Raw genomic sequence first — 22,187 nt, 5'->3', positions numbered from 1 at the left:
TGTCATTTAGATTTACAAAAAACGAAATTTAATGCTTTGAAATAAAATTAAAATAATATTTAAATGAAAATTTTTCTTCAAAAATAAAAAAATAAAACTTACTTTCAACAGTTATTAATTTTTTCTTTTTTGTATTTATAAAATACATCAAAAATTTAATTCAATTATTTGACTTTTTATATTCTGAAATACGCTAAATAATTTAATCAGGAGAATAATAATTTGAATCTTATTCATTAAAATTCTCTTAAATGACATCAAGTTAATTATGACTGAAAGGTTATTATTAGGGTATGTAAGCATTTTAATTTTGATAGTCTCCTTCATTTTGTAAGTTATTATTAATATTTTCGTTTTCATGATTTTGATTATTATTTTAGATTTAAGCTTAATCATTAATTTCTTGATTTTATTCTTTATAGGGAAGAGTTTATATTATTTGTTATTACTGTTTTTGTAGTTCATTAATTTTATCAATGTTCATTTCATTTTAGTTTTATATTGGTTTAATTTATAAAACCTCAGTCTATTTTTCATTTTCATTTTACTTAATGAATTATTAAGTGCCTTACTAAATATTTTAGTTTTAATTATTGGCTTAATTGGTAATATTCTATTCTAATTGATATTAAATTTATTATTGTTATTAATAAGACTACTGCTCTAAGTTGTTAATTAAAGGTACTTAATAATTAGATGCACTGTTTTATGAAAATATTGGCTCATAGTTAAAATCTTCCAATTCTTCATTTTCAAGTGTTTAAAATTAATCTTTTGGACTCTCAGCTTAGTTTACTCTCATATTCTTCAAATATGGGTTAATTATGAAATTTTAATTTATATTTTAGTTTTAAACTTGATCATAGTTCTAATTAGTCACTAATTCTATTAAATATTAAGGTTCATAATTTTATCTTACTTCAGGTTATTAAAAATTAGTAGCCTAAAATTATATTTAATTTATGTCTGTTTAAGAACTATTCACATAATTTTAAGTACCAACTTATACATTTGTTTTGTTGTTTATTTATTAGTTTGCAGGATTAATTTCAAAATTTTAATAAATTGAGTTTCTATTTAAAGCCTTGATATATCTCATTTAATCAGGAGTTAAAGACTATTTTTAATTTTACAGAGTTACATTTTCAAAATATTTTCTTTTTTCATCATCTAATAGCTTTTATAATCTTTAGTTTTTAAGAAATTCAAGATAATTCTTATCAGCTTGCTAAATTATCTCATCTTAAATATTTTCTATCCCATAGAGTTGCTCTTAATTTAAAGTTTTCCTAAGAATTGATTGATCTGGGCTTTAGTTGTTTTTCTATGGGAATTAGTTTTTGTGAATATCTTTAAAAATAAAATCAAAAATACGTTTCAAATTATACAGCTGATAAAAAACATTTAAAATAGCAAATAAAGAAATAAAACTAACTGCAACCCAGCCTACAATAATGTACTAATTTATATTAACTTAGCTAATTATAAAAGCACTATTTATCTTTTTTTCATACAATATAGTAATTGTAAGCAAAAGCACAGATAATATAGCTTATATAGAATCATTTAAAATTAGAATTATGTTATCTACCTTGTACATATAAGGTCTTATAACTATGCTCAAGACTAAAAAAGTAAAAAAAACCAGCATTATTAATACCATTTACGATATAGGAGAAAAGTTAAAAATCACTAAAATGCTTAAAATCAACACCTTTTTTACATATCTAAAGAGTTTAAAAAATTTTTGATACCAAAAGCAAATCAGCAAAAAATTACTCATATGCCTGTTTGCAACCATATCTGTTTTTAGTTGGATTAAACAAGCTTAATAAGTAAAAAAGTAACCTAAAAATATAACGACAGCTATAGAAAAAATTAATCCGAAAATGTTAACACCATTACTATATTTCATTAATAAAATAAATTAAATAAATAAATAAATATTTACAAATTTTTCTAACAGATTTTTTTAAAAATTATTTTCAGTTTTTGAATTTAATTTTTTAATAAAAATATAATGAATATTTGAAAATATTTTTTTTAATTTTAAAATAAATTAAAATTTTACAAATAGAAAGATTGGGTTTTAAAATTAAAAGATATTTTATCAAAAATAATATTTTAAAATAGTTAAATCATATTTAAATAAATTTACTTTTATACATAGATCGCATTTAGCCAAAAACCTATTATAAGGAAGAAAATGGTTGCTTCTATGTAGTAAGAGATAACATTATGAGAGAAATTAAATGCCTTTGTAATGTACGATTTATACTAAAATAATTTTGAAAGCTTATCTTAAGTGTGAGAGTATAATAAATATAATATAAAGGTAATCGTTATCATAATTATGATCAAAATAATTATTTCAAGACAGTTGTTAAAAAAATTAGAAGAAAATCCTAATCTCCTAAAATTTTATGGGATAGCATTATCTTCAGATTATGAAGAGATAGCTTTATTGTAAACTGTATTTTATTAGTTATAATTAAGTAATCCCCATTCAAAATTGACTTAAAAGGTTAAGAGATTGAACATTCTACAAACATTATACAAGTTAGGAGGTAGTTAAATTGGAAGTATCTGGATTATTGCCATAATTTAAAAGCCTGGCATTAGTATAAAATATAAATAAAGGTGCTAAAATACTCCAAAAAAAGTTAAATTATTAATACTCTCCATAGTCTATAATTGCTATTGTGTATGAGTTTAATCACTGTTTAAATTGTATTAGTTTGCCAGATTTATATTCCAAAATTTAGCAATATTTGCATTAGATAATCTTTTTTTGCTTTTTGAAATAGCAAATTCTGTGTTTTTTAACGTAATTTTGAGATCTAAATCTGAAAAACTTTCAGAAGAGACAACTCTGAACTTCACTGAGTTACTGGTGATGCTCTCAAATATAAACTGTGCATTAAATTATTACAAATTTCTTTAGCCTGCTTGATTATCAATAAACTAGGCAAACTAGGGGTCTGAATTTTAAAAATATGTTTTATCTTCAAAGCTAGTCTACTTTAGGTTTCTGTATATTTTAGTTTGTTAAATCTATAAAATTTATTACAGTTTTTGTTTAATTTAATCATCTAAAATTAAATCCTCGTCAAATTCAATAATTATTAAATTCTAAAATTTAATTTAATCTATAGTAGAATAAATTTAAAATGTAAGATAATTAGGCTCTGAGCAACTACCATCTTGTTATCTTATTTTAGAAGTGTTATTTTTATCACAATAACAGTTGCCTTCAAATAGAAAATCTTCTGGGAATTTACAAGAAGTGCAATAAAATTTGTTATTCACACAAGTAAGACACTCCTAAGAGCATTGACCACACTGTCTTTGTTTGAAAACATGATATAGTCCCTATTTACATTCACAACTTTTATTTGAAGGATTAAATATTCTATCACTCATACAATTTAAGCAATTAGTTGGACTACTTCCACTACATGTTTAACAAGTTAAATCACAGTCTAGACAATTTTCTTAATTATTATCAAATTTAAAGATGGGACACTAGCACTAAGGTGCGTTTATTCTATCTCCTCTGCATTTTGTACAATTATTTGCACTTGTTATGCATTCTGAGCATTTGTAATCACATTCTAATTTTTAAAATAAACTTATAATTCATTGTAAAATGAAATTATTTTTGTTTTTTATTAATTGATAATCTATTGATAAACATGTTTTTGTTTTATTAATTTGATTAAATTTTTTAAAATTACAATCATTTATTAATGAAACAAACAAATTTCTAATTCCATTTTAATAAATTAAAATAAAACAAGTCTTTATTTTTGCAAAGGTTAAATTTAAATTTTGTTTATTTTTTAAAAATTACTTCCACAAGTAGGAGCAAGAGGAGTAAATTCATAGTATCCAATTAAGCACTAGCAATCATTGTTGATATCTCTACCTTGTTGGCAGGTTTAGCAAGAGTTTTTATTTACACAAGTTACACACTTTTGAAGACAATTATCGCAATCAGGCTAATTATTTTCATAAAATCCTTGCTTGCATTTACATTATCCGTTTGATAATTCTCTTGATTATTTAGGGAGTAAGACACAAGAGTCAGAAGTAGGAAACTATTTATAAAATCCACATAAACAGTTGCATCCGTTATTAGGATCACGATTATAAGAGCATTATGAGCATTTTGAGGGATACGTATCACAAACCTAGCAATACTATGCACACTACTCACATTTTTATTAGTCTCTTAATTAAAAATAACCAGTAGTTTATTGTGTTGATTTGCAAACACACTGCTAACTACCTTGCAACTAAATTCTATTATCAGTATCTAAACATTTACAGCTAAATGAATTATTTGTTTAATCATATATTTCTTAAAAATATGAAAAACAAGCACATTTTTAAGTTATGTCTCTATTGTTACCATCACATTCAGTACAATTATCAGAAAAGAATTAGCATTTTTTACATTTTCTATCACATTACAAACAACTTTATAAATCATCATCCCAATAATATTTATCTTAGCAAACACAAGAACCTGAAACAATTTAAGCTATTATAAATATTTTTAATTATTTAGTTTAAAAGAAAAAATGTTTGAAACATAAATATTAATAAAATTTATCATTGATTAGGATAAGATTTATCTGGTAAATTGTTAAATTTTTTAAAAAATATTCTATTAGAATTATTTTTATCAATTTGTAATTTTCTTTTACCATTATCTTTGCATTATGAGCAAGAACTAGAGTCACAAACTGAGCATAGTGGGTCCTTGCAATAATTTACAGTTAACTTAATAGACTAAAGATCAATTCCAAATTAAAGACTTGGTGATGAAAACTAATTCATAAAAAAATCAATTTATCAAATATTTATTATTTTACTTTATTTAAAATTACAATTTTTAGGTTTAGTTAACTAGAATTCGATATATTGTATTAAAGAGTTTATCCCTAGTAAATATCAGTTTATTAAGTTATAGTACCCAAAGGTTAAAAAGTTTACCCTGATTTTGTACAATTATTCTAATTTTAGAATACTACTAAAGAGTTTATGTTTTAATTTTGGATATAATAAATATTAAATGTTAATTTGGCTTCATAAAATGCCTATATATTAGACTATTAATAAGTTATTATTGGTACTCCTTAAACAGCGCCTTGATTACCTCCTAATATTTACATTCTTGATTATCCTTATTAACAATTTGTCTTACAATCATTAATACAATTCTACACTATAAAATTTTATAAGTTCAATGGTAAATCTACTTATGCAGTTACTTTGTGTAAAAGCACAAGAATATAAATTAAAAAATATATCTATAACAGTGTTTTTATCATTTTAAAGTCTACTTAAAATTCTTTTCTTCTAACTTAATTTTTAAAAGCTTCAAATTTGATTTTTTCTCTTTATTTTAGTTATTGAAAAAAAAATCAAGAATCAAAAGTGTTTTTAGAAAAATATCTTATAGATTACTAATAAAATAATTGGTCAATACTAAGCTGACTTAATTAGATAAAGAAATCTAAAAATAAATTACACCATATGAATTCATAACAATTTATACAAGAAATATTCTATTTAATTAAGAAACAAGCATGTCAATTTATAGTGGTTTTGCTCTAAGAAAGCAAGAAAGTCGCTATAATAATCTTTTAATCAATCTTGTAGGTCTAATATCAGACAAGTTATGCAGCTATATTTCTAGTAGTATTATCTTATAATTTAAAAAATACATTTTTGTTATTTTGCCTTATATTAATTTATTTTTATGACATATTTTTATTTATTATTTCTAATCAGAGAGTGAAAATGATTCTTCCTTCAAAAACAAATTCGCTAAAATTATATACTACATGAAGTTAATGGAAGATCAGAAGTATTTGCCTCCAAAGTTTACAATTGCAACTAACAAATTGTACGATTTGTTGGATATTTAAAGTATTTCTGTAAATGAATCTATGTAAAAATTACAAAAAAATTTATAGATTAATCTTAATGATGAAATTATTCGCTGATATTTATGAATAAGCAGTATAATGAAATATAAAATAAAAATGTTATAAAAATATATCTTTAGATGCATTTCATAACTCGGTAACTATGAAGAAAACGATTAAGGGAGTATTCAGCTCAAAAATGATAATAAAAAATCTAAAACTCCATCACCAATTACAAACAAGTCTAAAAGCGTAATAAATTTCATAAGAACTTTTTTAACTTACTTTACTTCTAAATCTAACAGCCATACTAAATGTCTCTCGTTAAGGGTTTAGGAGGAAAAGAGAAATAAGCTTAAAAAAATAATAAAAAGGTTAGTTAAATTTAATAAAATACTTCGATTGAAGCTAGCAGTCCTCAAATTCGAAAAAACTCTAGTCTATGTGCTGAAAATTATCCTTAAGTTTCATAGTTCTAATATAATGATTTACCATTTCCTAATCAGTAATTTGATCCATAAAGATAATAACAATAATATTTAAACACTAATAATTAGTATCAACATTAATATCTCCCACATTAATAGAATTAATAATAAATTTAAGCTTCAAACACTAACCTTTAATAAGCTATTTTATAAAATAATTAAAATTATTAGCAGATTGTACAGCCACATCAGCAAATAATCTATCCTCATCAAAAGGGTTAATAAATTATTTAAACATAACCAGTAGTTTATTTACAACCCTAAATAAACAACTCTAATTCTCAACAAGCCTTCCAACAAAAATAATTATATTTATAAAATTAAAACCCCTTATAAGTTATTTAGCAGCCATATTCACACTAGTAAAGTATTTAAAATATATATTTCCCTTAATAATCAGATAATTTTAATCAAAGCCAAGCTTAGTATAATAATTAATCTAACTAACAATTACACAATCATTAAGTTTAGCAAATAGTTTAGCCATTAGAATAAATAAAGCAAATAGATTTATAGCAGGAATAAATTCAACCAAAGAAAAAAATAAAAAAAATAAACAAATAATAAATAAATTCTTAAATAAACATAGAAAATTAAAATATGTAAAAAGAAAACGACCCTTAAATCAATAGATAATAACAAAGCTTTAACATTTAATATATAACAAACAGCAATGTAAAGATTGTAGATCACTCAAAAATATAGCTGGTCATTGAAAATGATTCAACTAGTTGTGTTTAAGTATAAGATTTTTTGCAGAATACTCCTATTGATTCTTAGGTACAAAAATAAACTATCAGTGTGAATGATCCATAGTATATTCAAAAAACTAGTCCAAATAAAGCTATTATATCACAATAAAATAGTCCATAGTATATAAATTAAGTAGATAACAATAAAGAGTAATTGCAAGATATTGACTTTGAAAATAATGATGCATTATTAAATGGAAAATTTACAAACTAAGATAAAATAATTCCTCTCAAAGAGAAGAGTTAATTGATTAATTAATCAGAAACTATCTAAAATCAAAGCAAAAGGTATCTTCCTTCAGTACCTAAACTTCAAAATCAGTAAATAGTTTACTTGCTTTAAACTAATAAAAAACCAGAAAACTAAATACCATCAACAATAGTTGGTCCTAAGATATAAAACTAATAATAGAATATGCATCATACAAAAAGAAACAGCTAAAATGATTCTTTCGTTTTGGATAAGTAAAAAAAATTATAGAAAACTATAACAGAAAAAATGATTAACATGACTTCCATATTTGAAAACGTTCAAAACTAAAATTCAAATCAAAATACAATGAAAGCAAACCATTCTTAAATAAATTTTCCTGTGCAAAATGACGACTTCTCTCTCCCTTCTATACAACCTTTATCTACAACTTCTAAAAAAACTACCATTTTGACTAAAGACATTAAAAGAGTTAATCAGCTGAAATCAGATTTTCTAATTCTAAACAAAACAAAAGATGTGAACGAATATGAGGAAGAAGAAGAAACTAATTTAATACCTAAAAATACTCTAAATCACAACAAAAGAAGCCTTAGTACAAATACTTAATACATAGATGTTAAAAATTCAGTTTACATTTAAGAAAAAGTAAATATTTTAAAATAAAAACTAAATTTAAATTAAACTTAAATTATTCTGATTTTATATTTTTACTTTAGGGTCATTTAACTTAGTTTTAAAAAAGATAACAACTAAGAAACAACAGTAAGAACAGAAATAAGTAAAATATTAACATAAAAGAGGTATTTTAAATTAAAATAATTTAAAAAGTTCAAATAATTTAGTAAGACACAGAAAAAGTGAAATAAATTCCGATAGTGTTGATTAAAGAGTGAGTTAAAATAATATAAAGGCTTAAACAGAGTTAACAAATTTTGATAGTTCCAAAGATTAACTAAGATTTTCCTTTTCTAACAATCCTTAGCCAACTAAAATCCCTAAAAAATCTACAAACTCATAGCAGAAAACAAGAAATAGGTAAATTTATAATAATTTAGTCTATTCATTTTTGTATTATTAATATTTTAAGAACAAATAGAGATAAATCTGCATCTTCTTAAAGTGAAAATAACTAATTAGTTGATAACTCGTTTGTGTCTAGTGCTCCTTATTTTGGAGAACCTTAAAAGTCAAAAACATTTTTAATTGAAAAAACCTAAAATAATAACCAAAATTTTTGAAATAATTTTAATAATTGTTAATATAGTCTAATAAATATTTTAAATAAAATGAATCAATACTTCTACCGTGTATTTTAACTGCTTATATTTATATAAATAGAGTAAATTATTTTAATTTAATTGTATAAACAATCTATAAATCAAAAAACAATCAATTTCAATGTATTTTTAAAACTATTAAGATTTATTAATGGATTAAAAGTTTTTTTTAATTTTATCAGCAGCTTTGAGGCTAATTAGAAACCAGCTAATAAATAAGTAAATTTAAATTTTTTTGAAAAAAATAATCAAAGTATGTTTTTATATATGTATCTTGATATCTATGACTGCTTTTGGATCATTACTATTATTTAATAGTAAGATAGATCTAAATGAATGTTTAATATTCAACTTTCATCACATAAATAAAAGAAAGAAATTTTTATTTTTGAGTATTTGTTAAATTCAAAAACAGTGAAACTTAAATATCTAATAAAAATATTAATTTAGTAGAAACAGAAATGTCTTAGAGCAGTAATTATTTATATATTTATATATAAGCTAACTAAGCAAAATACTTGGAGGAATTATAAGCATAATTCTATTTTATAAATAGCAAGAAGACTTTAAATAAAGTTAGAGGAATAGGAAAAACAGCAAAATCTCATTTTGAACGATGTTATCTTAAATGAACAAAATTGTTAGATAGTAGCGGAATTTTTCAGTAAATTTAACCGCTTCCAGACCATTGAGCTTAAAGGAAATAATATAACACCAACTGGGTTTGCAATAATTTGTAAAGCTCTTCAAGGAAACCAAAATTTGAAAGAACTCCATTTAGAATGGAATCAAATAGGATAGGACAGTTAAGAAGGTCTTTAAGCACTGCTAAATTTACTTGATTATTGCTCAAACATAACTCATATTGATTTGAAAAACAATAACATTAATTCAGATGGGGCTTATATCATTTCAAAAATTCTTGAAGTAAACAAAAATTTGCTTTCACTTGATCTTAAGTGGAATGACATTGGTGTTAAGGGAGCCGAAATGATTTTAGATGGACTCGAAAAAAATACACAAATAAAAAGTTTAGATATTTCATGCAATAAGGTACCTGAAGAAATGATAGCCGAAGTTAACAGGATCCTGAATAGAAATAGAAGGTAGAAATTCTTTAAAATTTAATTTAATAGTTATTATAAAATTAAATTTAAAATGTTGATTTTTAATATTCAAATAAGCTATTTGTTTGTTTATGATTAAATACTTATATAAAAAGTGGAAATTTTGCTAATATGAATGTTCCAAGACCACCAAGATAACCATCCAGATAAGACAAGAACGAACCAATTAGAATATAGGAAAATTTTAATACCCAGCCTTTAAAAAATAGTATGAACATATCTTCTGCATAAGACAGGCAAAATGCTTCAGTTTAAAGTGTCAACATTTACCCATAAGAAGGCCAATAGAATACCTAAAATTTTTAGAGTAGATAATAACAGGATAAAAAATAATCTATGAATTAGATCGAAAAAATGTTATGTAAAATGGTTTTTAAAAAAATTAAATAATTTTTATTAAATGATTAATTAAAAATATAAGAAAATGAGAAAAAGAGAGTAAATGATATGAAGGAAAGAATAGAGCAAGAACTTTAGGAGGAGTAAAGAGTTAGATAATAGTTTGAAGTTAATTTATTAAAGCTGAGGGATAGCGTATTGCAAAAAGAAGGTGTCATTTCTGGGTTGTAGTTGGATTTTAACAATTTAGTAAACGAAAATAATTATCTTCGTAATGATTTGGAAAAGGTCAAGGCTGATTTGTCAATTTTACAAGTAGAATATATAAATTATTTTCTTACAAATTAACAAACTTTTTAATATTTAGGATAAGTACTCATAAGCAATAGAGGGATTATAGGAACACATTTCAAACAATAATAAGGTTGTTGCTACCCTTGAAAGAGACTAAATTGAGGCAGTGACTATTCTTGTTTAAGATTAATAAAGAAATATGACTGATATGATTAGAGAGTGGTCAAGTCGTTATAATAGTCTTGATGAGAAATATATCTCTCTCAAATCTATTAATGAGGACCTTAAAGATAAGATAAATATAATTCGTGAACAGATGTTAAAAATAAGATTGGATGGAGATGATTAAAAGAGAAATTTAAAGATTAGAATTTAAGACGATGTACAAAGAAAGTATGAAATACCTATAAAAAATGTAGAAAATGCTTATCGTGTAGCATAGGATTAGCGAGAAGAAATATTGAGAAAAAATCAAGAAATAGTAAAAGATATAAATTATAAAGAGCAAAAGTACCACTCTGCAATATTAAACTTAGAGAAGGAAATTGCTGAACAAAGATAGCAACTCAATACTATTCATAACAAATTGTCAGTTAGAAATATGAAAATTGAATCTCACAAAACAAAGCACGTTTAAAAAGATGATTAAATACAAGATTTGGAGGAAGAACTATTGGAGGCATAAAGAGCATTGCAACGCTTGAAGGATGATAACAAAGAAAAGTAGGAATATGTAATATTCTAGCATAATAATGAGAAAAAGCTCTTTAAAGAATCTTAGGAATTACTTCATCAGAGAGTTCTCGAGCTTGAAAGAGCAATTAGAAACCAAGACCAATAAAATTCTCGCTTAAAGACAGAATATGAAAAATTGTGCCATGTTTTGCAATCAAATATTTAAAGATCTGTTGTAGATACTCTAGCTCATGAATAAAATGTATTACATGTTCCTCACATAATTCACAGCAATCCACCAATAGTTTATCAAGTTCCTCCATAATAAGTAGTTTACACTAATGTGCCGATTAATTAAATACCCAATCCTAACTACTCTCATTTGTGATTTTAATTATATTTCGTTACTCTCAAATGCATCAAATGTGATGTAAATTTGATATTTCTTACCTAAAAAAGCATTAAAATTGATAAATTTTCTATGTATATTATAAACAAATATATCAAATGTGATTTTAATTTGATGTTAAAAGGCTTGAGCAAACTTAAAAAAAGTTATGAAAGCTAAAATGAATTTTTTTTTGGGAAAGTAAATAAATATAAGCATCATAAATTTTATAAATAGCTTTTGTGTATATTAATTATATAATTTATTAAAAATATTGCATATAAAAAATAATTACATAAGAAAATATTACATTTAAACCATATCATTAATTAACCTTATAATCTAACTGATCTGCAAAATAATAAAAGCAGGTTATTTATTAAATTTATTTTATTTTAATTAACCTCAAATTGCTGCTGTTGAAGAGAATTTTACAGATTCTACGTTATTGTGGAATGAGTACGAGCTAAGAGATTCTTGTAAATAAATAATATCATCTTTATCACACTTTTTTAAACAGACTGAGCATCTCCAAGTTTTAGCTATGTCATTATCAAAGCAAGTTTTACAAAGTAAATGACCACACTTTTTTGATAAACACATTTTTTAAAATCCCAGATCTTTTTAACATGCATGACATACAGCTTAATCTCCAGCAAACTTTATATCAACTTAATACAATGTTTTCATTTTAATTTCTTTTTTTTTATCTCCTGGGCATATTAACTTGTTGCTAGGTTCTTCCATTTTTTATTTCAAGTTATTATCTTCAGGTAACCAGTCTATAATAAAATCATTAGATAAAATACATATATTTATTATAAATAATTTGTTGTTTATTCATAAACTAACTTTAAACTGTAGTAATAATAATTTATATGAAAAAACCAATAAATTTGAAAAATACTTATGTAGTTTGTGACTTTTTTTGTTGTTGGCTTGATGGACTCAAGAGAGCTCTTAACTCTTCCATCTTCCACCTATTCAAATTTTTCAATTTCCTCCAATTATTTTTATTAAGATTTTTTTTCTTATTCCCTTTTTTCTGCTTCAACAAATTACTGATATTTTTCTTATTTTACTGCTATTTCTTTTTTTTATTCGACTAAGTTTTCTACAATACATGCTTTACAAAATATGTGCCCATCTTTACAAGTTAATGGATCTTAAACTTTTAGCAAACATAAATTGCATTGATCAAATTTTTTGCAAGAATCATTTCCTATCCTAGCTTTTTATGTTCCATAATCTTTAATCATTTACCTCTCTCTATAGGTAAAAACGCTTGTAGATGTATTATTCTTAGAATGTCTAGACATATCGCTTAGAAATAAAATTTAATGTTTGAAGGATCTTAATTTAGAAAAAATTTAATTGTTTCTACTTTATATTTATTTGTCTAATTGATTAAAGTAATTAATTCCACTAAATATAAAAATATTACAAATAAGAATTAAAATAATTTGATAAAATAAAATAATTATATCAATAAAAAATTGTTAAATAATAATAAAATTAACATAAATGCTGCTATTCTATATTAAAATTCTTCTAATTTATATTAATTTATATTGATATAAAATAATAAAAATGAATAAAAATATTTGTAATTTAATTTAAAATATTTAAACTTGAACTATTATTTTCATATCAAGATAAAGTATATTAATTTATAAATTGATATAATTAGGCAATAAATAATTAATTATTTATTTCAGAATATAATTATATTGTCCATAATACTGATTATCTTTGATTTTTTGTTTGTTTGTTTATTTAGTTAAAAATGTAATCTTACTTATTTTTAAACATTTTAATTTAAACTTTTCTGTAAAATTCTTAATTTATATGCTATGAAAATATATTTCATATTTACAAGTTAATTCTAAAATTGTTTCATAATAGATTTTCATGATCTTCATCTTAACGTACTTAAGCTTAATGTTATTCTTAGTCACTATCAAAATCCTAAGGGTTATATTGATACTCATCTTCCTCTTCTTCTTAATTTTAATATTAAATTTGATTTTATGGTGCCATATTTGGTGGAAGTATATTTCTATTATTTCTATTATTTTATTATTGACGACGACGTCTTCTCTATGCTCTACGAGCATTTAAAACTTCTTACTCATCTTCTTCTTCAAACATATTATTTTCATATGAGCATTAAATTAAGCAAGCTATAATAGCAAAAGATGCCACTATGGAAAAGAATACATAATAAAACATCTCTGACTATAATTTAAAATAAAATTTTTTTAGAAATATTACAAAAAAATAATATGGTTTTAATTAAATGCGTTTTTCTAATATCTTTTTATACTAAGTTAGTATTTGCATAATTTGTATCAATAAATAAGTAGTAATGATAACTATGAAGTTGAATTGTTTAATTTTAAACTTAAATGAAAAATGTGTTTACTAATTTATATAAATCTCCGCAAAGAAGGAACTAATCCTCAAATTACTTATTAAGAACTCCTAGCATACCAAATATACCTAGAAGGGAGAAAGTTAGCACAAATGATCTCCAATAATTATCTTCAAAAGTAGCAACTTTAATAAATTTAGTATACCAGGAATTTCTGGCTCCAAGACAAGCTAAAGTACTCATAATCATGTAAAAACATGCATGAATAAGGAAGACAGTTCCCGCTACTAGTCCCCAATTTACTAATATTTGGCAATTTTCCTACTGACCATTATAACGCAAAGGGTCAAGTGAATATTCTATAAATAAGTATCCCCAAAATCCTGGCAAAAGAACGCCTAAAAAAAAATAGCAAAATGAGAGCAACTCTAGCTCTTCTTCATCCATCAATTAATCATCCCACATTAAAATAAAAATAAAGTCTGATCAATAAATAGTGAAGGCTTTATTTCTTAATAGCTTGCTTTATAATTTAACTTTAAGCCTTTCTGTAGTAAATTTTTATTGAAGTTCTATTAATACTTTAATAATCTTAAAATGGCCCTTTTTAATAATCTTTTTTTTCAATCTTTTTTAACAAAAAATTCGTTTTTACTAACAAATTAGATAAGAATTTGCATTCAAAAGCTATTTTAGTAATAAACGGTAACAATTAACTAATAAAATCATATAAATTATTTTTTAAATATTTTTATTAATTCATTTCTAAAATTAAAATATTTTTTAATTGATTTAGATGTTTTTTTATTTTTTGCTTTGAATTGCTGTAAAATTATTAAATTAGGAATTTAAAGTGAGCTAAATTGTTTGAACATAAAAAATTAAATAAAATAATAATTGTTGAATACACTGAAATTCATTCAGAGTTAATTTACTTTTTACTAAAGATAATTTGTAAATATATTAAAAAATTATTATAATTATTTAAAATTTTCAAATAAAAAACTTTTGAATTAACAAAATATGGAAGAAAGCTATAAATTTGCTGAGGGGTAAAAAGAAAGCTGGATGAAGGCTAAAACTACTGATTAATTGTGTGATTTTCTAGAATTTGTTTCTCTTCATATAACAAATAAAAGTGTAATCAATGATGTTGTATAAATATTTTTGTTTTTAGAGTAAGTTAACTAAAAGCTCATATCCGACTAAGAGTTCCTTGCTGGCTAATAAAATAAGAATTATATTTATAGCATAGAGAAAGATACCATTCTTAACCGTAAAATAAGAGAGCTACTAGTGCTTATAGAACAGGATATTTAAAAGTTTCTTTGTGAGGATAGAGAGATGCTCACATACATATAAAAAGAATTAGATTTTATTTAAAATTGCTGTATAAGTTCAATAATACCATTCAAAGAGCAAATAATATATATTGTTAGCATGGTTTATAGCGCACTTACAACTTTTGAGAATACTCTAAATTGAATTAAATAATTAAAATAAATCTAGAATTTTAACAAATTTAATTGATCTTAAATAAATATATCAATAGAACTAAGTTTCTAACAGTCCTGCTCCAATTAAATTTAATAAATTTACTGTAATAATATTCTGTGATGTTCTGACAATTAGGAGATTTAAATGGCGAATATTTAACTCTATAGTACTTCATAAAAAGGTTTCTATATTATGCATTTTTTAGGTTCACTTGATCCATTCAATTACCTGATTTATGTTTTTTATAATGAACCAATTTCAATACTTTTAATGATTCAGTAAATTAAGTAGATTTATTTTGACAAATTTTTATTTTGTACATATTTTATTGGAAAAATCAATGCATATTTATTTGTAAATAGTTTATTTTATTTTTGGAAGGAAGTATTTAAAAGAATTAACTCACATATGACATCATTTGGATTGCATCATTTTGGCATCATTCTAATGATCAATTTATAATTCATTATTGGTGAAGAATTTTTGCAAATTAAATAAATTCTTAATTTATTACAATGTAAAGATAAAAGAAAAGGGATAGATGATTTAATTAACTTTCTATTTATACCTTGTAAAGTAATAGTTAAGTTAATTAAAACTGGAAAAAAAAAAACTTTAGTTATTAGGCACCCCTAATACCATACCGATTGCTAATTTTACAGATATTTTTACTTTTCTGAATGAATTATTTATTTTTTATTCATTTGGTAAGAGACATTTTAAATTTCAAGTACATCTACGCAGAGAAAATATATTTTTTTTAAAAATATTGTTAATTAATAAATTTTTCTTATTCCGAATTTCATAGGAAAATGAGTAGATTTAAAACCTTTTAAGGAACTTTAATGGAAAAATTCTGCTAGCTTAGAAGAATTATCCTCAATTTATTTTGTTAATGCTTATATAAAAGAAATTAAATGATTGGATTGGATTGAGAAAGGAATGTAATTATTTTGATTAAAATCCGAATATAATTAAAAAAATAGCATTACATGTATGTATTATAAATTATGAAAAACAAGACAGTAAAATTTATTGATTGATGTATGTGAGAGACTGACTACCATATATTTAAAAAAAAACACAAAAAACTAAAAAATAAAGCAATTAAATTTATAAGCTGAGATAATATAGAGAGATTTTTAATTCAAATTAGAAATTTTTTTTCATGGATTGTTTTGCTAGAAGAAAACTAATACATTTAATTTTAATTTAATGTATTTAAGGAGTTTTTTGGAAAATTAATGAACAAGTATTCACTCTTTTATTGATTGATATTGAAAAATATTTTTTATTTGTTTAATTTTAGTTAACTTACTATTTATTGAATATGTTATAGTAGAAGTCATAGTGCTTTAAATAGAACTTTATCTTTTTTGTGTATCTTTAATTATAGTTTTTGCAGAGCATTAAAGTGTAAACTAGTTTATATAATGAATATTATTCCTTCAATTTAATAAACCACTTAACCAAAAAACGAAGAATATTCATTCAGCAACTATCTATCAATCTATCTACTTAAGTTTTAAAAGAATATAAACTCTTGAAGTTCACTTAATTTAAAATAGCATGATTGCAATACCAGGGAATAAGCTGTATTAAACTAAACATCTTAAAATATTTTAGGCTAATTTTAAAAATTTTTTAGGTTTATAAGCAAGATAAATTTTTAAAATGAGGGATTAAAAAACAAGTTGAGATAAATAAGCTATATATACAATAAGTTAATATATTTTATATTTATATATATTTATTAAATTTTAATTAGATGAGATAAATAATATATGACTACGTATAAATAGTCTGTAACAGCAATAACGACCATAGCAGATTGTTTGTGATATATATAAATAATTAATATCTGTTTTAGCTACTTGTAAAGTGGAAATAACCAGGAAAAAAAGACTCTATTCTATTAATCAGTCAGTCAGATATGTATGCACTTCGAGGGAAGGACAACTATAACCAAGAATCAAAAATTTAAAAAAATAAGTAATTAATTATTTTAATAGGACAGTAATTAGTAATTTGTAAATTTATGTGCTGGAACATAAAGTCTGATTGATTTACTGCCCATACGAAGTGTAGATACTTGTTAGTTTTTAGGAAATGGTAATTATAAATAATTTTAGATTGAAGATTTTTGATTATTTAGAACTTATAGATTTATAGTTTATGTATTTGATTCAGTTTTTAGACTTTCAAAGAATCTTTTGATTGATTGGTTTTTTTTTTAACTTTTTTAATTTATATTTGACAGCTAGCATGTATTAAAAACAGATGCTTGAATAATTCAGATCTATTAATCTGCTTGTTTAGTCTATTTTCATTTTACTTAGAGTAAATAAATAGAATTCATCAAAATTTGGTTATGAATTTCATGAATAAATTTTTAAGTATTTGGATGTGGATGTGGATGTTTAAAATAGTTTTATTTTACAAAATATTTAATAGCGCGATGATGAAAGAGTTAATTTGATATTTAAGTTTGAATGGTTTTTAGTTAGTATTTGCTTAAAAATATGAATGAAAATTTTTAATTGTTCTAGTTAGTTAGTTATTAGTCTAGAATTTTGTTAAATAGCTATATTACTAAGTCATTTGTTAAGGAATCAATTTTAGTTTGATTGCTAGCTAGAATCTGCAGTGCCTGAGTTGATCATTTTACTGCATTATAAGCTTTACTATTTACTGGAATTTCTTAGTTCATTTTAAAGGATTTAAGGCATCTGATCGATAGTGTCGCCGCCATTTTGCGACTCATCAGCAATTGCTAATCCTTCTAGCTCAGAAGTAATTAAAAATTATTCACGTTCATATTAAGTCATGCACAAGGTGCCAGCTCTGCCTCTGACCTCCATTGTTGTAATTTAATTGATTATATTTTTTGTTTATATCTAATAAAATGATGATTTTTATTATATCTTTTTGCTACGCTTTTTAATAGACTTCTCCTTCTTAGTTAAGGGAAGATGGTTGAAATAATCAATACTTCTTAGAGAAACTGAAGCCAATTTTAATAAAATACTGAAAGTTTTGCGATAGTATGGTTGTTTACGAAGAGTGTTTTAAAATGTTCTGTGCCTATATAAAATATGTATGTTTTTTAACCAATGATTTGATATATTTAATATGTATCTAATCTATTTGATATTTAGTTATTTTTTTTCTTATTGATTATTTAATAGCTACTATTAAGTGAATATGTTGAGTATATCAATAATGAATATAATTGATAGAATTAAGTAAATTCAATAGCTTTTTTTACTATATTTCTTATCTTTTTTCTTTTTTTTTTTTTACAAATTAATTGTTTTGATTTTTTTTATATTATTTATAAATTGCTTTTTTCAAAGTTTTGTACCATACAAACAAACAAAAAAAATAAGGAAGCAATCAAACAAACAAAAATAAATAATTTAATTAATAGATAAATTCAAGTTAGTATAATAATAATAATAATAATAAATTAAGATTAATACAGCTTGTTAATTAACATTTCAATCTACCTGATTGAATGATATTTATTTAATAAGAATTGTTAATAATGCTAATATGTGCAAATAATTTCAATTATGTAATATATATCAATCATTTAATAAATAATAAGTTAAATAATAAAGGCCAAACAATTTAAATTGAAAGAAGAATTTATATCATTCTTATCAATAATATTCATAGCTTTAATCTGCTAATTTATATAAACATTAGCTAGACCTATATTTGAGCATATAGATATGCATAGTGATAGCTTTTTTTAATGAATAAGTCGAAACTTACATATATGTAATTCTTCGCTTTTGCTTTACTAATTTACTCATAGTTTATTTCATTAGATTGTAGTTGCTTCATATAGACTTAAGAAGTAAAATTTATGACATAACATGTATTCATTAATTGATTGATTGGTTCATTTCAAATGTAAAAGATTTTTGAAAACTGATTGATTTTAAATATTTCTATTCAAATCTGTTTTTGAATAACAACAACAATCCCCCTCTTTTTATTAATCAAAACTTCATCAGTCTAAATATTATAAATTTCTCCTTTCTTTTAATTACTTCCTCCCTCGCCGACTATTTATCATTTACAAATTTCTTATGCATTCTCTCTTATTTTCTGATTAGATGCATTCCATAATCAATTTAAAAATAAATATCAATCATTTTTTTGTAATCATTTTTATTTTTGTATATTTGAGAGAAAACTATTATTTAACAAGGAATTAGAATTAAATTTTATAATTTTGATAAATTTTGCTTGTTTGTTTAATTCATAAATGCGAATAGTAAGATAATATTATTCTAATTGCATCATTTATTTAAAAAAGATCGTTCAAGAAAAATAAATTTTTGTAAATTAAGCTAATTTCTATGAAAGTTTAAAATCAGGTATCTAATGAAGCAATAAATAATTTAAAGGTAACACATTCTTGAATTGAACTGGATATTAATAGAACAAGGATAAATATAAAATTTAATATACCTATGATTAAGGGATAAATTTACTAAAATTGATTAGAATTATTGTTGAGCTTAAAATTGTAAGCAGTAACATTCTTCCAAGTATAATTTTAATTAAATACTATCACAATCTTTTTATTTCTTCATAAATTTATCCCAATAGAAATTAAAAGAGAGATTGTAAACAAGTAAATAAATACATTTAATTTGATTGCTTTCAGAAATACAAAAAAAAATCAATATCAGATGGATTCCAAATCATTCATTAACACATTAACGAATAATAACTGGCGTTGATTAATTTTCTATTTTAACTTAAACGCAATTAATTTAATAAATGTATAAATTTAATCGCATTTATAAGCTGCCTTCTTAATTAATTAATAAAAATAAATAAATAAGTAAATTTGCTTTCGTTAGCTTACATTTTCATCAAGGTAGATTGATGAATGATATTTTTGATCGCTTTTACTATGAATTTTAAGTTATGGACGAATATTCCTTTACAATATCCATTAAATAATTTTCCTCCATTTATATATTAAACTTAAATATTAAATTACTATTTCAGAATTTATTTTGTTATAAATTTCTAAGATACTATTAACTCTGAGTAGTATGTAACAATAATTTTTCTCCTTCAAAGGCAAATTTTTTAAATAGTTAGATAAATATTGCTAATATCTAAAATAATACTTGTTGTTAGCCATTAAGATTGTGCTAAAAAATTACGTATAATTAGAATATAAAAACAGAGCCAAGTGAAAATTAAGACAATAAATAATTTCATAATCAAGCTATTTTATTTGCTATTTTAATAGAATACTAAGATAAAAGAAATTTGATAATAACTAACTAACTAACTAATATTTAGTTCTACGATTTTAGATTATATTGAACCTTAAGCATATCTTTCAAACCACAATTATAATTTAAGTTTCATCTATAATAAATATTTTACAGATCGAAATATATTTTTATGTGTTTAATTTTAATATATTTTTCCATATAACTGAAACTTAATTATAGCAAAAAATATAATAATTATTTATTTGTTTTTAGATTAGGTTTCTTTAGTTTGTTATTTATTGCTAATTTTTAATTACTTTTTATTTTTGAAAAACATCTTAAAAAATGCATGATAGCTTAGACGCTGGCTATATTTTTCTAGAAAAGCATATGATGGATGAATTACTAGTTTTTTAATTTGATACTTAATAATTTTTTAAAATTTACATTGCAATCTAAAAAATATTCTATAGACAAATACTTTTAATTAATTATATTCAACATAAACAAAAATTTTTCTCTAATCTGTATTAAAAGCTAAATGCAAACTCTAGCTTATATTTTATTTGTGTAAGCAATAGATTTAAACTAAAATTTGAAGTTGTGATTAATTACTAAAAGGAGTAAATTAATTTTTAATATAATCTAAAAATATGAAACATCTCTTGTCATTTCCATAGATGAAATTATTTCTACAGAAACATTAAAATATTATTTATTTTAACTTTTACAAGCAAGTTTAAATAAATATTTTTCAAAAAATATTAATTGCTACCAAAGACCAAAAAGATTTTAAATTAAAAAAAACTCTTGCAAGACAAAAATTATTGAATTCTTTTTAAACAATTTTTTTGTGATAATAAAAATTAGAATTTCTAGCTAATTAAGTGTAACTAAAAACTAATTCATACTTCAAAATTAAATTCATGGTTAAATTTAATTATTTTACATTTGGAACTTGTTTTCATTTCGACTTGAAAATCAAAGTAATTAAACCAAATTGATTAGATTCTTATCAAAAAACATTGATAAATGCTTTTTAAATGCAGTTTGAAAAAATTAAGATTTTCTTGATTTAAAAATTTTAATAGAAATTTACTATAATCCTTTCAGAGAGTTTATATTTTCATGATACTGTTTCTAAAATACATATTTTTATTTCTTTCCAAATGACAAAATTTAATTTTAAAAAAAGTGCATCTCAAATAAATATCGAAGTGGTGTTTTTACAAACTTAATTTTAAACTCAAATTAAAATAAGGAAAATCTTATAATTGAAAAAATAGAAAGAAATTCTTATCAAATAAATCAATTTATATAAATGATCTATTTTATTTTTTATCTTTTTTAATAGATTAATTAATATTGAATATAAAAAACTTTTACTTAAAACTAAATCTTTATTTATATAAAAAAAAAAAAATTCTATAGACTTATAAAAATCATACTTATTTTTAATTTAATTGAAGTAAAACTGAATTAAAATAAAAAAACAAAAATACTAATTAAATTGTGATTGTTCTTTCATATTTTTCTGATTTTAAAAATACTTATTTAAAAAAATACAATTT

The 22,187-nt window shown here is 22.6% G+C and overlaps 8 protein-coding genes across 8 annotated transcripts; 3 read left to right on the top strand and 5 right to left on the bottom strand. All coding sequences in view use genetic code 6, as the record gives it.

The window, feature by feature from the left end:
• Positions 1-160: 160 nt before the first annotated feature.
• TTHERM_00285460 (transmembrane protein, putative) lies at positions 161-5,405 on the bottom strand (the record flags this gene model as incomplete). Its single annotated transcript, XM_001018560.2, has 5 exons — positions 4,896-5,405; positions 4,713-4,836; positions 3,854-4,546; positions 2,159-3,614; positions 161-1,904 (listed from the first exon to the last, which is right to left on the bottom strand). Exons 1-5 carry the CDS (start codon positions 5,337-5,339, stop codon positions 161-163), a joined length of 4,461 nt encoding a protein of 1,486 aa, XP_001018560.2. The 5' UTR covers positions 5,340-5,405.
• Positions 5,406-5,534: 129 nt separating this feature from the next.
• Positions 5,535-8,631, top strand: TTHERM_00285450 (hypothetical protein; the record flags this gene model as incomplete). The annotated part of the gene is made up of 7 exons (XM_001018559.3): positions 5,535-5,706; positions 5,803-5,962; positions 6,080-6,191; positions 6,245-8,038; positions 8,110-8,171; positions 8,222-8,428; positions 8,481-8,631. Exons 1-7 carry the CDS (start codon positions 5,598-5,600, stop codon positions 8,629-8,631), a joined length of 2,595 nt encoding a protein of 864 aa, XP_001018559.2. The 5' UTR covers positions 5,535-5,597.
• Positions 8,632-9,131: 500 nt separating this feature from the next.
• On the top strand, positions 9,132-11,493 carry TTHERM_000285449 (hypothetical protein; the record flags this gene model as incomplete). Its single annotated transcript, XM_012798251.1, has 5 exons — positions 9,132-9,144; positions 9,227-9,776; positions 9,893-10,158; positions 10,219-10,451; positions 10,504-11,493. 5 exons carry the CDS (start codon positions 9,132-9,134, stop codon positions 11,491-11,493), a joined length of 2,052 nt encoding a protein of 683 aa, XP_012653705.1.
• A 405-nt stretch (positions 11,494-11,898) lies between these two features.
• Positions 11,899-12,812, bottom strand: TTHERM_00285440 (ENOS interacting protein, putative; the record flags this gene model as incomplete). Its single annotated transcript, XM_001018558.3, has 2 exons — positions 11,899-12,275; positions 12,401-12,812. 2 exons carry the CDS (start codon positions 12,810-12,812, stop codon positions 11,899-11,901), a joined length of 789 nt encoding a protein of 262 aa, XP_001018558.1.
• Positions 12,813-13,389: 577 nt separating this feature from the next.
• On the bottom strand, positions 13,390-14,332 carry TTHERM_00285430 (transmembrane protein, putative; the record flags this gene model as incomplete). Its single annotated transcript, XM_001018557.3, has 2 exons — positions 13,390-13,731; positions 13,919-14,332. 2 exons carry the CDS (start codon positions 14,330-14,332, stop codon positions 13,390-13,392), a joined length of 756 nt encoding a protein of 251 aa, XP_001018557.1.
• Positions 14,333-14,890: 558 nt separating this feature from the next.
• On the top strand, positions 14,891-15,352 carry TTHERM_00285420 (hypothetical protein; the record flags this gene model as incomplete). Its single annotated transcript, XM_001018556.1, has 1 exon — positions 14,891-15,352. The coding sequence occupies one exon, from the start codon at positions 14,891-14,893 to the stop codon at positions 15,350-15,352; it is 462 nt and encodes a 153-aa protein (XP_001018556.1).
• Positions 15,353-15,792: 440 nt separating this feature from the next.
• TTHERM_000285419 (transmembrane protein, putative) lies at positions 15,793-16,431 on the bottom strand (the record flags this gene model as incomplete). Its single annotated transcript, XM_012798250.1, has 1 exon — positions 15,793-16,431. One exon carries the CDS (start codon positions 16,429-16,431, stop codon positions 15,793-15,795), a length of 639 nt encoding a protein of 212 aa, XP_012653704.1.
• Positions 16,432-17,976: 1,545 nt separating this feature from the next.
• Positions 17,977-18,225, bottom strand: TTHERM_00285410 (hypothetical protein; the record flags this gene model as incomplete). The annotated part of the gene is made up of 1 exon (XM_001018555.3): positions 17,977-18,225. One exon carries the CDS (start codon positions 18,223-18,225, stop codon positions 17,977-17,979), a length of 249 nt encoding a protein of 82 aa, XP_001018555.3.
• Positions 18,226-22,187: the final 3,962 nt, after the last annotated feature.

Source organism: Tetrahymena thermophila (genome assembly GCF_000189635.1).
Source record: "Tetrahymena thermophila SB210 genomic scaffold scf_8254594, whole genome shotgun sequence".
Classification (NCBI taxonomy): domain Eukaryota; phylum Ciliophora; class Oligohymenophorea; order Hymenostomatida; family Tetrahymenidae; genus Tetrahymena; species Tetrahymena thermophila.
The sequence above is the reverse complement of the archived record's forward strand: the minus strand, read 5'-3'. Positions and strand labels throughout refer to the sequence as shown.